General features: G+C 44.0%; 1 protein-coding gene and 1 pseudogene across 4 annotated transcripts in view; both read right to left on the bottom strand.

Moving 5' to 3' along the window:
• Positions 1–2,502: 2,502 nt before the first annotated feature.
• LOC112473717 lies at positions 2,503–2,622 on the bottom strand (annotated as a pseudogene).
• A 7,698-nt stretch (positions 2,623–10,320) lies between these two features.
• Positions 10,321–15,569, bottom strand: part of LIN52 (lin-52 DREAM MuvB core complex component) — a 74,695-nt gene continuing 69,446 nt past the window's right edge. For 2 of the 4 annotated variants that reach the window (XM_015599566.2, XM_015599565.2), the window contains exon 6: positions 10,321–12,383. In XM_015599566.2, coding sequence (XP_015455052.1) covers positions 12,142–12,383 — 242 coding nt within the window. In that variant the 3' untranslated portion in view covers positions 10,321–12,141. The remainder of the gene's footprint in view (positions 12,384–15,569) is intronic. The other 2 variants (XM_006925439.3, XM_015599567.2) reach the window with 2 other exon arrangements.

The following is a 15,569-nucleotide window of genomic DNA, read 5'->3' as shown; positions in this document are numbered from 1 at the left end:
TATATATATATATATATATATAAATAGATAGATAGATATAGATATAGATATAGATACACACACACACACACACACACATATGTGAAATCTAACTTGAAATCTGAGTTCATAGGCAGAACGACTCTGGTTGAACTATAGGCAGGGAGAGAAGCACGTTAGAGATGCCAGTAGCTCATCTGGGATGCCAGTTCTTTTAGGAAGGAGCATCTGAATGACCCATCAGTCAGAAAGCACATCTTTGGCTTTGAGATCAAGGGTCAGCTCCAGCTGAAGAAGAACTTAATGTCTTAGATGACTGGCATCGATTTGACAACTGTGTACTGAGTACCTATGATGTATCAGGTTCTGGAGAAACAGGGAAGCACAGGCCACATCCTGGCCCTGGAACAGCCCAGTCTCAGGGCTGAATTCACAGAGAGGTGGATAGAGAATGATGCTGCCTCACAAGAGAGCCCAAGCAAGGTCTGGGGCCCCTGGAGTTTGGCTGAGAGCTCTTCCCCATAAGGTCACACAGTGATGGCCCAGAACGGGGCCCCCCAGCCCGTAGGCTCAGCCGCTGGTGGAGCATGGAAGGTAGCTACCAAAGGAACATGTCAAACCTCCTCTATCCTTCCTTCTGACTCCATAGCTGGAAGCTAGGGTGAGTCTAGGAGCTTCTAATTCTGTTATTGCCCTAAATTGCCTCCATGGGGCTGTGGTAGCTTTCATCAGTCTCCCCTAAGTTCTTTTATTCTAATTGAAGTGTAGCGTAAATACAGGAAGTTGCACAACTATTTATCGTACAACTAGATGAACATTTACACATGCACTCACACACATCTACTCCTCTGTAACCACCACTCGGATCACGATAGTTTCCTATACCCCAAGAGGCTCCTTGTGAGCCTTCCCAGTCAATACCCTAAGATAACCACTATTCTGACATCTATCACCCTAGATCAGTGTCACCTGTCTAGAATTTCAATGCAATCATACAGTAGGCACTTCTGGGCCGACCTTAACTCTCTCATTCTTTTTTGTGAGATTCGTCATGTTGTTGTGTGAAGCAGTACAGTAGTTTCTTCTTTATTTCTGACTGGCATTTCATTGAATGACTATATGAACACTGATATATCCCTTCTCCTGTGGATGGACATTTGGGTTTTTGCCAGTTTTTGACTCGCATGAATAAAGTTGCTATCAACATTCTTGCATGTGTCTTTTGGTGGACGTCGGCACTCGTTTCTTTTGGGTATATACTTAGAAGTGGAATGAACAAAGACTATGTATCCCTGCAGGTCACAAAGACTTGGTGACTCCACCTTCCCAGAGATAAAGCTTTGAGGTAGGGGAGGGGAGTCAGCTTTGAAAGTCTCCCTGGGGAATTGTGGGCTGTGGAGAGGAGAGTAGCTCATACAAGAAAAGAAAGAGGCAGGGAGAGAGCCAAGTGAAGAACCACAACATGGCTCTCAAATCAAAGCCATGATGACAATGAACTTCAAAGTGTACCTACACGGACGGAGGCTGGGAGGACGGGTGAATATAAGGTTTTTAGGGTGGAGTATATATAAGGAAGAAACAAGCACAACTAAAAGTCCTGGTGGACTTTTATTATAATTCATCTCATGGAAAATAAATTATTTTACATTTCTCCTTTCTCCTTCTGCTTTTATTTACATAACAAACAGGGTTAAGGAAAGTGCTTTTAGTATAACCTAAATATCATATGTGCTTCAAATAGACTATAAAACTCAGTATTTGCACACTAGAACATTCCCAGTTCTGAAGAGGGCTCCCTCTAGTTCCTTCCCAGTCAGTCCCCCTAAAAGGTAACCACTATTTTGACTTCTTTCATCATAGATTAGTTTGTGCTTGTTTTTGAACCTTACTTACATGGATTCTGACAGCTTATGTCAACATTTATCGAGCATTTATTACATGTCAAATACATTACAAAATACGATCAAATGATACTTCATCTGATCCTTCCAACAACCTGGTGAAGTTGGTATTTTCCCCCATACTGAAGAGAAAACCAAGTTCAACAAGGCTAAAAATCCTACCCGAGGCCACAAGGCTATTAAGTAGCAGAGCCTGGATTCAAAGGAGAGTGACCAACCATCCCATTAGCAGGACTGTCCTTTGTCCTGGGACCTCCCTAAGTCCCGAGCAAACTGGATGGTTAGTCACCCTAATTCAAACTTGATTGGACTGAAAAGTTGGGCTTTTAATCATCAGGCTGAGTTCCTTTCCTTAGGCCTAAGATTTCATCAGACAGCGTATGTCTTGTTAGCACAATCTTGTAGGGAATGTCGTGTCTCAAAAAAACTGCGATATCAGGATTCTACCTGGTTTGGTTCTGTTTGGTCAGTTGGTTTTGTTTCATGTTAAAGAGATTTCATTGAAAGTAGATCTGAGCTGGGTAAGAAGAAAATTTATTTATATTAACAGAAAATAGTAGCTTATCGATCCATCAAGCAAGGATTTTTTTCAGCATTTGTGCACTGAAAAAGAATTTTTTAAGACCTACAGCACCTGGTATTTCTAGGTGGTCTCCCATCCAATTTACTAACCAGGCCCAACCCTGCTTAGTTTCCAAGATCAGACGAGATCGGGCACGTTCAGGGTGGCATGGCCGTAGACTCTGAAAAAGAATTTTAACACAGTCCCTACTTCAAGAAGTTTATAATTTACTTGGGGAGTTAAGAGTAAAGCTTAAGGAATAAAATTAGAGGGTATTAAATAGTAATAATAATTACCCACATCTGAGCCCTATGTCCTAGGGGCCTTACATGTTCTCATTTATTCTGTACCATACAGCTATGAGATATGTCCTGCTGTTAGGCCCATTTTAGACAAGAAAACCAAGGCTTAGTGAGGTCAAGTGATTTACTCAAGGAAAAAATATCATTAAAAAAAGCATTGAGCTGTATGTACACTTAAGATTTGTGCACTTAATGTAAATGAGTTATACATCCAAGCAATGTTAACTGAATGGGAAACTACTGAAAATGGGAAAAAACTTTTTCTTTTTCCTGCTCTTGAATAGCCTTCTCCAATAATTTGGGGCAAAGTTTTACAAATGTGTTTTAGCTTTTTCCATTTTAGTAATTCTGGTCAAAATGGCATTTTTAGCCCCAGTGACAAATGCAAATATGCACAGCCTGTGGCTGTGAAGGCAGAGCCCAGCCAGGAGCTACCACAGGCCAATCAGTAGGAGAAATCTGCTTGGCGCCCGGGCTGCACACTGTTGGCCCCATAGCTCAGCTCCAGTCTTCTGGCTGCAGTCAGTCCTGCCAGAAATGCACTGGGCATTTGTACCCCGGGTTCTCAAGGCCAGCTTCTCTGACTCCCCCAACACATCTCAAACCTTATCCCCTCACTCAGCCTCCTGATTCTGCCACCCATCTCTGCTTTCCAGGTTTGTAGGCCCCCACCCAGAGGCACTTTCATCATTCCTTCCTGACACGTCGACTTTCATTTTCCTAGGACGAATCTCATTTGACAATCTCCTGCCCATATTTCTAAGTGATCTGGGTCTCGCTGTGCTATTTCTCTGTCCTCTCTGGGGTTTGTAACACCAATCATCTGCAGGTTTCATTAGCATGCTGTTTACCCGTCTTTCAGATCATTAATGAAGATGCAAAGTGAGACACCAGTCTTCACGCTGCACTCCCCCACCCACCTCTGTGCCCGGCGCTGCTGGAATCATTATCCTTCCTGGTGTGACAGGGTCAGAACCAAACCAATTTGCATCAATCTTTGGTGATGTTGTAAAGTGTCGCCTGCCCTGTGATGCTCATGTTGTAACAACGGCTTCAGCTGTCTGTTCTGGAGTGTTCCTCTCTCCTTTGGAGGGCTGATCAGATCTGGCCGCCCCAGCTCCTCTGGCCAAAGCGTCACAGCTAAGGTAATGGTCAGGCAGGATTCAGGGCTGCGCATGGCTGACATTTTCCCTTTGTTTTGCTATCTCAAGCTGGGCAGAAAGTCGTGCCTCTTTGGGAAACAGGGTGGACAAGTACACATACCAGCGAAGTAGAAGAGGGAGCAGGGTGTGGCAGGCACTGAATTTTTCTTACTCCTCATGACATCTATTTCTGCTGAAGGGAAATGTGGAGCAAGCCTCCTCAGGACCCTCCAAGGCCTAGTCAGATGCCTGGGCTTGCGTGTTTCAGGCACTGGGAGCTGGGATGGACAAGTCATTTTCTTGGGGACGGCGTCCCTTCTTTCCACGATTTTCATGTTATCTGGCCTTGATGCTTTCATCTCTTCTTCTCATCTCGCAGGGAAACTGACTTTATGTACACACTTGTCTCTCAATAAAGGTGAGAACCACCTCCTAGTCCTTCAGATCCCAACATGCATGGCAGGCACTTCACTTCCTTTCCTGATGGTGCAGTGCCTCTGTCTGGCTCTCTGTGATGACAAAATGAGCACCAGTCCAGACTCTGTCCTGACCCATTCCTACTCCTGACCCATAATAACTCATCTCTTCTTCCTTCTCTCCAATTGGGAAGGGGAAGGTGAGCAGGAAGAAAGCAGCGAGGGAACCTCTCACAGACACGACATCTGAAACAATGTCTGACATGCCCCAGAGTGGGGGAAGTTCAGCCTTAAGAGTCTACCGCAAAATTAGGTGAGGTTATTTTTCTCAGTGTAGGGACGGACAGAGGAAAAAGAGCTCTTTTGTAACACTGACCGAACATCCACTGAGCAAACACTTTTCTGTTCCAGAGCAAAGGCTCTGTAGAGTGGTAGCTTATGGGACTAGGTGTGGTTAGGGCACAAGTCATTTCATCCACATTACATGTGATGGGAACTAGGGCAGGGCTGGATGCTTAATAGGTGCTAAGTAAATCTTCAGAGGTATAGACAGACATTTTCATACACAAGAACAAATTTCATTGTAATAAACAAATGTCATCAACTCTGTGTGTGTGTGTGTGTGTGTGTGTGTGTGTGTGTGTGTGTGTGTGTATGTGTGTATGCATGTTTCTAGGTTGGGTTGGTAGGCCAGGCATCTTAAGCTCTGTGCACCTGAACCCAGGTCCAGAAGCTTTTTTCCCCCTGTATTATAGAAGCAATACATGATTCTGTAGAATTTGGAAAAAGGAGAGGAAAACAAAAATTACCTATAATTCTCCAACCAGGCAGCAAGCACTATTACCACCTTGGTCCATTTCCTGCTCATTTATTTCCCCCACACATTTAAAATTTTACATCTTGCTATTTTTACTTACCCTTATGACAAACCTTTTTTTCTGTGACATTGTAACGTCTCTGCAAACATACTAAGTGGCGGTATAATAGTCTCCTATGTGAATGTCCCATAATTTACATGATAGTTATATGTCCGAGGAACATATAACTATGTTCCGGTTTGGGGTAAGTGGGACTGTGAGTGAAGCAAGGGATGAGGGTGAGTGGTAAGAAGGTGGAAGCAACAGCAGCAGAGACGGATGGAAGGGAGCAGGTCGCCAAGGAAGAAGTTCTTGGGAGCTCGCCTTCCCATGAGCCACCCCATTTCTAGTTCCGACCCCATGCATCCCTTGCGGCCCTGCCCAAGATTTCCCCGGCAGCCGCAGCCAGTGCTTCTCACTTCCACTCAGCCTCAAGTCACTGACTTTTCCAATTTGACTCTTCTCAGCTGCTCCTTTGTGTGGAGCCGCTGGCTCCTGGGGCTTCGCTGCATTTGGGAAGGCCCTGGGATGTGACCTTCAGCCCTGCTTGACCCTGAGGCCCCGGGCTGCAGAGTCCGATCAGGCTGCTGTCCATGGGCTCCCACAGAGGGCAAAGCCAAGAGGAGGCTGCTGGGGGAGCCCAGGCGCCGGTGGACCCTGCCCTGGAAAGGCGCATCTAGAAGATGGGGGCGGCGGGGGGTTGGGAGGGAGAGGAGAAGGGAAGGATAGAGCAAAACAGGAAGAGCATTCCTGTGCAATGACTGGAATAGCTCTCGGATGTTCCGAAAATATTAGCACTACCAAGGCTAGTGAAGCACAATGTGAGGCTTCTGCCAGGCTCAGAATCAGCTCAGAAATCTGCCAGTGTCACAAAGAACACCTTTCTCTCCCTTGCTTATTAGCAACAAATGGTCTTCAATGCCATTGACAGTGGATTTTGCTGAGTGTCCATGCTGGCGAGGGCTGCCTCAGAGGGTGGAAAGACAGAGGCAGGAGAGGTGTTCAGTAAACTGTCAGCTCTCCTGAAGGGTTAGAGAAATGGGTGCTCTGTTTTACCGACTATTCAAGGTAACCAAAGTTATCATATATTCCCTGTAAGGATTACCAATTTTTAACAAGTGAGTATAATAAAAAATACTACACTGGATCCAATTTTAAAGATATGTCCATCAAGTAGTTATATAATGGGTAAGATATATTATGTACTGTTCTAAACATTTGCAAGTACTAATTTAATCTCTACAGCTACCCTAGAAGTTAGGTGCTATTATTGGACCCACTCCATAGATGGGTAAACTAAGGCACAGAGGGGTTAAGCAACTTACCCAAAGAAGCATAGCTAGTACATGGCAGAAACAGAATTTGGACCCAGGCAGCCTGACATCAGGGTCTCTGCCCTTATCCAGAATGATCAGCTGCTTCTTTGAAGTGGAAAATGTCCTGAGGATACTGGGGCTCAGATAGAAGTGACTTGCACGAGCCCATCCTTGCCTCGCTCTCAAAATCCAGGCTCTTACTATCTATACCTTAGACTAGCAACATGGCTATGAACACTAAGGATCATGCATGGTTCATTCTTCTTTTCAACAAATTCTTATTAAGCACCTATTGTGTGCCAGGTACTGTTCTAAGTTCTGTTTATAATTAATAATAATAATAATAATAATAATAAACAACTGTAGGAAACTGAACAAATTTGGATCAATTCTTTGACATCTCCCAAAAGTTATTTAAAACGTCAAATCTTATCATTACCTCTCCATGTCTCGGATACACCTCAGGAAGATGGAAAAACAACAAAGCAACTGATTACTTGAGTTATCTGGCTCTTGGATTCTAGATAATTGATTGTTTTCTGGAACTGGAGGTGACTTTCAGAAGCATCAAGTGTAGATCAAAACAGAAAGCAGAGGACAGGATAAAGAAGAAAACATGTGAGTCTAACTTGGCCTGAGCTTGAGTTTAATTGAGATTCCAGCTGCCACTCTCCCCTGCATTCCTTTGTCCCTGGCTATGACCAAGTTCATGGCTATATCACCCCCAGTAATCCCTGTAATGGGCTGCAATCCTGGGGGAGCTATTTCTGTTTATTAATGGTCAACCTCTGAATCACATGGAGTGTGGCCAGTTGTGGCTTCTTGCTCTGGCTCACTTTGGTATTTTAAGAAACAGGGATCTTCCAGAAGGGAGAACCAGGATAGTAGGCAGGCGCTGAGGAAGAGAAAGAGACACAGAGGCGATAGGTGCTGGAAGTGAGGGCCCCTTCCAGGTCACGAGCTCTTTGAGAGGAGAATTTCTGTGTGTGCTATCCTTGAGACTGCAACTACAGTTACATAGGGCTTTGGTGTAGTTCCAGGATGGTGCCAGTTACAGGTGCCCATGATGCCACCATTGTGGACAGGTAGAAGGGATGAAGACACCAAAAGGGAACAATAGAGGCAGAAGGTGGGGAATGCATAGGGTGAGGCAAGTAGCAGAGAGTGGGATACTTCCTGAGGGTCAGGAATTCTCAGCGCTTCAGACTCCAGCTCAGGAGCTGAGCCCAGAGCAATTCTCTAGAGCCAACTGCCTCTTCCCTCACTGCCCACGGCCCCAGTGTCTGCTACTTAAAGAGTTGGGGAAACTTTGCAGCAGCTGCTTGTTTAGAGACCCTGTCCCCTCGCTGTGCCCCACCCTCCTCCCCAATCCATCCTCTGGTTAGAGTTGTGTGAAGCGGAAGACAATTTGGGGCTTATTAGTGTCCCAGGGAGACATGTAACTTGTGTTGCTGGGACCCAAACAGCAAGAGTCTTAGCAGCAAACTCCAGCCGAGAAAAGACTGAGGAATTGTCTCACCTAATTACAGGGAATGGCCCTCTTTGTGTTTGTGATTCGGTACGGTTGTCCGATCGCTTTTGATCGCTTTTCTCCATTTGCTGGCTCAGGCCATGCTGGAATTGTGCTAATTAGAAGAGAAACGGACAGAGTGATCCTGTCAGCCCGGGTTACTGGTGGGGACAAAGCAGAATATTATTCTGAGGCAGTGTTTTGTGAGGGCCCTTCTTCCAGCTCTCATTAGGAGGAAGGGGCCCACAGGAGGGGAAGGTTCCGAATGCCTGGCCTGGCTAATGGAGCATAGGGGTGTTCATGTGCTAATTAACAGGCTCTGCCAGCACTTGCGACAACCAGGAGCCTCATGGTTGCACCTGGTGCCACCTAAAACCCCCAAACACCCCTGCTCATGAAGAAACAGTGCTGGGCAAAGGGTGGGAAGGCCAGTGGCTTCTTTAGGCGTAGTCAGGGACACACCCCCAATGTGCCCCAAAACCTAAACAGACAGGAAAAGTCAGTTATGGTCAGAATTTAGAAACTTGCAGAGACCACTGTTTGCCCCCTCTCTGGGGGTAGGGGTTTTAAGGCCCACTGGTAAAATAAAGCCCATGTAAGGGTTAGGTAGTCTTGTAGCTCTCAAAGGATGATGAAAACAGAAACTGGAGAACATAACCAAAGGCTTGGAGATGGAGTTTGTGCAGAAGTTGAGAGCTGGTAAGAAACCATGTTATCTGACTGCTGGGACCATCCACCATGGCCCATCTGCCCATCTCCTTCCTTCCTGCTCTGCCTGTTTACCTTCTTGTGATGCCTTAATCCTGGAGGGAACAGAAAGGACCAGAGCATCCCATCGGAAATGATCCAGGCTTTTACAAAGCTCCTGTGGAAGTCCGAACACTCTTGGGAAGCCACAGCGGCAATGGAATGACTTTTACCAGCTTCGTTTTCATTGCCTAGAAGACAGGAGAGCTACAATAAGCTGTAACTGGAGAACCAAAAACAAGGAGCAGTTAACAAGTGTCCATTAAAGAGTATGATAAGTGGGTAACAAAAAAGTAAAGAAAAATTAATGATGGCATTGTGATATCAATGCAATTGACACCCTGTGAACTTTTAGTGCTCAAACAATGGAAGGAAAGCCAAAAAAGTAGCAGAGGCCTAAAACTGAGAGACTGAAGTGAGCAAGAAGTAATGAGACTGCTGGTGAGAAAAGATCTTGAGTAAGAACTTGAAAATGGGCCTCCCAACACCAGCGCTCTGCTTCTCAGGACAGTGCAGCTCCCAGCCAACAGATGCGTTACATGGATGGTATTCAGAATGGCCAAGGGAAAGGGAAGACAAACCTGTGGGCGAATAATAATTATTTATTGGAAAAGTAGCCTCCAAAGATTTAGAACAGAATATCCACATACTGTCCCTTTTTAGTCAGGCAGCCAGCCAGCCAGCCAGCCATGCTTTGCTTTGCTAGATCACAGAAACCTACTGTCCACCCAGGTGTTTTCTTGGAAATCAGGGATGAGCCCATGATGCTTAGCAATTTGCTTTCCTTAAAATGGAACTTTTTTCCTAAAAAGATGTTGATAGTTTTGTCAATGGGTGACAGTACTGACCTATACTTCCTCTTCTCTAGTTCTTGAACAGAGTTGAAAAGGAACTCAGAAGAGTGTTAGTAGGTGGCAGAGCAATATTTCTTTTCAATCCATTATGTTTAACTGGAAGTCTGCAAGTAGATAGATAGATTTTGAACTCCCAGTTCGAAGAAGACGCTGAAAAAGAACTAGCTGTGTAGGAGATAGCCATAACCTTGAGGAGCTTATAATTTAATAGGGCGATAAGATAAAGACTCGGATCACTTCAGTATAAGGCGGAGTGAGGTAAGGAGGCTATACGTAAAGGTTATAGGAATGTAGGGAGCAGGATTATTTCCAGCTCATCAGGGGTTTATAGAAAGGGTAAGTTCGATATTGTGTAAAAGCGATGCGAGACTCTAGGAACTCAAAAGCATTCGCAAAGGCACTCAAATGTGGAACTGGGGGGTCGATTAGGATTGCATGTAGAGAGTTTAGATGCCAGTATAAGATACCCAGACTTCAGCAGTACACATGGAAAGGTATTAAAGTTTTTAAATGCTATGTTAGGGAATTGAGCAGTAATGAGCTGGATGGCAGAGAGGATCGCCTGGGAGCTGGGAGATCATGTAGTAGGTGACCATAATGCCCACAGCATCCACACCACTGTGATACGGAGGGGAAGACAGTAGATTATTTGTCATTATTCGTCAAGTTGCACTTCCTGATGAGGTCTATGCTTTAAACATGCAACTTAGCACTTTGAGGAAAAAAACGCACTCTCCTGTAAAAGGGACATATTTATTATGACGACATAGAAACCATCACATACAAAGTACAATCCTCTAACACCCTGAAATACATACATGCACACATTGTACATAAATTTATATTATCAATATAAAAACACATTATTAACATTTCTGAGACGACAAATATAAAACCAATAAATATTGCAATTCTAAAACATCTACTTACATTAAGTGCTGGTGAATAAGACGACAGTAAATGCAAGAGGCCAAAGCAGACCAAAAACCAACTACGTCACTTCGGGTTACAGACCTGAGTTGGTTTTGGGGAGGTATCCCAATAGCCTCCATATATTTCTCAATTTCCCCTTTTGAAGTCATCAACTCTCAAAAACAGAGCAAAGGAAGCATTTGATATTATGGCACTATTTTTGTGCGCACACACACTCTTCAACCACATTTAAGATAAAGGAATGTCAATAATAAACTTAACCTTAAAATCAAAGGCCCTATAGCCTAACCTTCTATATAACATCCAAGTAGAATGTTTTCCTTCTTATATTCATCCTTTGTGTTTTATGTTCAATTTCTTCCCTCTTGTCAGTAAGTAAAATTGCATGGGTGGTCAAATGGCACAAATGAGGGAAAAATTCAACATTACTTCTAGCATGGTAAACAAGGCACAAGTGTCAGAAAATGGTTAATGGACCAGTTACTTAATGCAATAGTGCTGCGCCCGAGCACAGACGCTCAGGACCGAAAAACTGACCACAACTTTCCTTGTGTCCAAACACCATCGGCCTACTGCTACATGGATGTTCTTTTCATAAAGTTTAGGAAACCCCGTGTGCCCTCCAAAACATCAGAGTCTGGGGACTAGCTTATAAGACAAAATATGGAGAACAAGTGTAATCAATACTACCCACAGGCTAGATTTTCAGGTTTTAACACAGAGACAGATAATTGGCAAAGAGCTCCATAAAAGTTATATTTATGTCAGGAAATTCTCTTTCTCTTTCATGTGTGTGTTTCTGTCACATGGGTGAAATATCTGATATGTGCTGTGAGAGGGGACAAGGGGGGCCAAACATTGCCACCATTCCATAGCACATTCTTTTAAGGTCAATCAGAGTTTCTAGTTTTTAATCAAATGGGAACTCATGCAATCAATCCTCTTTTCCTATCTTTCAGGCCATACTAACATTCTCACTTAAATCTGTAACAGATTAGCTAGAATTTAAAAGTCCTTTCTGTCACCTTAAATTGGTCTTGAGGTCTAGAAACCAGTGCAACCTGGGCCATTCACTATACAAGCTAATCCCAGGAGAGACTTGACACACAGGGACCCTCTTCCCTGGAGTCAGAACAGATGGTAGGGGCAGGGAGGTATGGAACAGAGGGCACGGGCGTATGAGACTATCATGAGAGGTGTAGAATTTTAAAAGCAGGTAAACATTTCTAGGAGATTCTGGTTTCTCCAGCCAGGGATTCTTGGAACCTAGTATACACTGGAGAGTTCAGAGGTCAAACTGCATGGTGCAGGGTCTGGTCCAGAATCTAATTGGTCTCTGGGTTCCTCACATCATAAATACTTCCTAAGAGATCAAGTACAACTCAAAATAACCCATCCAATCAACATCACAATGAACTATGCCATTATCGAATCAAACCAACTGTTAAGATCCTGAGTCACTTCTGGAAATGAGAAAGCAGGTCTTTGACCTTCAAGAATGATATCCCCTCTGGGGTTACCAACATCCGAGGCAGAGGCAGAGACAGCCAAAGTCTGAAAGCTGATTGAAAACTGCACTGATCCTTGGGTAGAACAGATTCTTCTCTTGCTGCCGAATGTCCTCAGAGGTGCAGAGTGCCAGGAGCAGAGGAGAGGGTCAGTCCTGGAGGTGCACCCTCCAGCCTCTCGCCAGGAAGCAGTGAGGTGCACTGGGAGAGGAGCATGGTTCCAGCACCCAGGACATTCTGTTCACGAGCTGCTGCTGCTACTTCTTGGGCTTCTCTAGAATGTTGAGAAATTTCCCCCGTGTCATCTCTCTGGCTGGAATCATAAAGCAAATGAAAGATCAATGAAGACCTAAGATCTGAAAAAGAGATCATAGGAGGATTTAATTTAAAGATGAAGAAGATTAATTAAATTGTATAGAGTTGTGACCATAACAGATTCAATCACCACTAACCTCCAAAAAGGGGGAAAAACAAACCACTATTGGCAACTAAAACTGTACAAAGCTGTTTTGAGGTTGGTAAATGCAACAAGGTGCACACAGGTCAACTAGGGAAGCCTTTATCATCCACTCTCAAGAAAATCACCAGGGAACCCCCCCTACCCCACCCCCAACTCTCTCTCAAGAACGCAACCTGATACTCACATTCACTGTCTCAGGGGGTTTGCTCTTAGAGGCTAAAAACCAACCAAGATTATAGTTTTTTTCTGGGTTTTTGGTCTCTGGACATTATAATCTCAGGTAAAAAATTAGAGCTCATTTACCCCATTCCTCAGCAGCAGTATTCCCTGGATACTCTAATTTAACAGGGTTTATATTCCCTCAGTGCGGTTCATCTATAGATGGGGTAATAAAGTAGGGTTTATAGAGCTTTGGTCTTCTCTCTCTTGGCATTGTCAGTCCTTAGATATTTAATATAACCAGGCAAGGTTTATGTGTCTTTCTCCGACTTTCAGCACCATCAATCTTTGAATGCTGTAGTTACAAGAGGGTTTACACAGCTACTTTCCTATACATGAGGCTCTGAAATGAAAGTAAAACATTTCTCAATTACAAGAAGCCCCTCGTTTTAGCTTTGTCAAGCAAATCCTCAAAAATCATATGTAGCCTAATATACCCTTCATCTTCACCCCCATAAGATCATCTTTTCAGATCTCTTAAATGGATTGAACAGTGCTGAAAGTTTCCTATGGCTTGCCCTGGAGGCTAGAAGTCTTCTGGACCCATGCAGTGGACCCACAGCAGGCTATGCCCTAAGAACATATCTTCATCTTGGCCAAAGAAGTGAGATGTCTCCTGCAGGGATGAAAAGGACCTTTGCCCTGGCCGCCTTGCTGCCCTTCCCTAGTCCAGAGCAAATGGTGCTAAATGAATGGGCTCCGACTCCACACCGCCCACCACCTAATTCTTACAGTTCCTGGTTTATTTGTACAACAAAGAAATAAAACAATATGAATGCTGCAACCGCAGGAAGGCTTTTGGTAACTGTACTCTAAATACATCCCTCATCTTTTACAAGTTCTGAGCTCTAACAAAGGGAAAGGAAACCCCATTAACTAGAAATGGAAGCCCCAGTGTTGGGTCTTGCTTCATGTGCCCACAACCCCACCCTGGCCCAAATCAAACGGACTATTCCTTGCCTGGTGGATTTATGCCAATCCCTATGCATACAAAGTTCTTATAAGACTTGCAATTACTTGTTTATATATTTGTCTTCCTCTGCTGAAGGGTAAAAACGGAGGGCAGAAACTGTGTTTTATTATTCCTTATATCACCAGCTCTAGCATAGTGCTAGACTTAAGCCTGCTAAATAACTGTTGGCTGTATGAATGATAATACACAAAAGAACTAGAACAAAGTATAATCACAACAAAGTTAGTTTCCTTCCTGTCCACAAACAGTAAGAGTTGTTAGTGGCCCTTGGTGCTCCGTTCTCTATATTATGGGGTTCTTTTTAAATTTACCTTGCTTATTTAGAAAGAAAAAGCATTTTCTTTGATGGAAATGATGCCAGATTAATGGAGAGACTGGGGTGGGGGCAAGGATTAACTGCCCTAGAGGAAATCCAAGCAAGAATTTTCTTGTCCATGGGAGCCAGCATGACATCTTTCAGAGAATACAGGATTTGAACTCAGTCTAAGTTCCAGCTCTATCATATAGCAGCTCAGTGACACCATGAGCTGAGTAAGATCTTTGTGCCTCAGTTTCTTCATCTGTAAAATGCCACCTATCCTGCTGCCCTCTTGGATATTCAGCAAGGAACAAGCTTGATATAGTGGTACCATTAATGAAACACCTTTCAGAGAAGGGTAAGTAGCCTACTGCTTCTCTTGCATTGAGTAGTTCCTGAGTGAATAAACTGTGATAAGGGAGGGAGCAATCTCAAAACTCCCATGCCTTGGAATCTTTTCCCACAGCCTGATCCTGTAGATAATGACTGATACTTCTGGCCAGAGTGGGTCTCGTCACTTATTTCTACTGGATGGGTTTTCTGCCTACTCTCTGTGCTTATTAAGGTCCATAAGCGCAACATCAAATGATCCTGCAACGTGGCTAGAAGCAGGTGCTCCTGGAAACCAGATATGGGTAACACAAAACCCTGCTGGGCAGAACACAGCTTTGTTCCAAAAATCCTGGGCCAGAAGCATTCTACTGATCTTAGTAATTATTTCTGCCTGTTGCCTTTCAGATTCCCTAATTCTTTATTGTTTTTCCCCAAATGGGAGAGTGATCAATATTTTAAGACTTAAATTTTAAAAGAAGCCAATCTATTCAAGGGATCAAAAGGATTTAAAAGGAAAAATAAGTGGCTATCCTGAAGTCTCTCAGTGGCAAGCTCTCCTTGAATTTAACCAATCCTTTTTAACAACCCCATTTCCACTCAATCATTCCTCCCTCTTCAACCTAATCTAGGTACACAGAACTGCAGGAAACCACCATAAAAGTAGAAATAATTCAAAAGACATCATCTTCTACATGGGAGGGGAGAAAGTTTTCCTACTCGCCAGTCCTATATAGGAGATATACGAATTTGTGACATAGCTGCTCCCTAAAAGAGGGCTGTGCCCCATAAATCACATCCTAAGCACCAACCCCTTTTTGTGCACAGGGAAATTGCTGTGGGTCAGGGGCTGTTCCAGGGCACGTGCCCTCCTGTTCGCTTGTCATCAGAGATGTTAACATCTCTGATTAATTCACATACCCCTTATTTTATTCCTCATTTCTTATCCTTGCTCTCCTGCTCTGCTGCAGTGTGAAGATTCTTACCGACCTGCTACAGTAATCACCGCCCGCGAACCGCACCCCCCTAAACCTAGTGAAATTGTTTAGTGATGCCAACCGCGCTTTTAATTTGCAAGACATCAGACACAGAGGTAATTTATACCAACATCTGTTCATTTTTGACTTCTGAAACAAACTCGCACATGCTGCTACAAAATCCCATTAGGAGTAGGGAGACAGCCTTCTGCTACTACTCTGCATTCCTCTTCACACACACACACACACACACACACACACACACACACACACACACACACACCT

The sequence above is a fragment of the Pteropus alecto genome, unplaced genomic scaffold (genome assembly GCF_000325575.1).
Source record: "Pteropus alecto unplaced genomic scaffold, ASM32557v1 scaffold8, whole genome shotgun sequence".
Taxonomy (NCBI): Eukaryota; Metazoa; Chordata; class Mammalia; order Chiroptera; family Pteropodidae; genus Pteropus; species Pteropus alecto.
The sequence above is the reverse complement of the archived record's forward strand: the minus strand, read 5'-3'. Positions and strand labels throughout refer to the sequence as shown.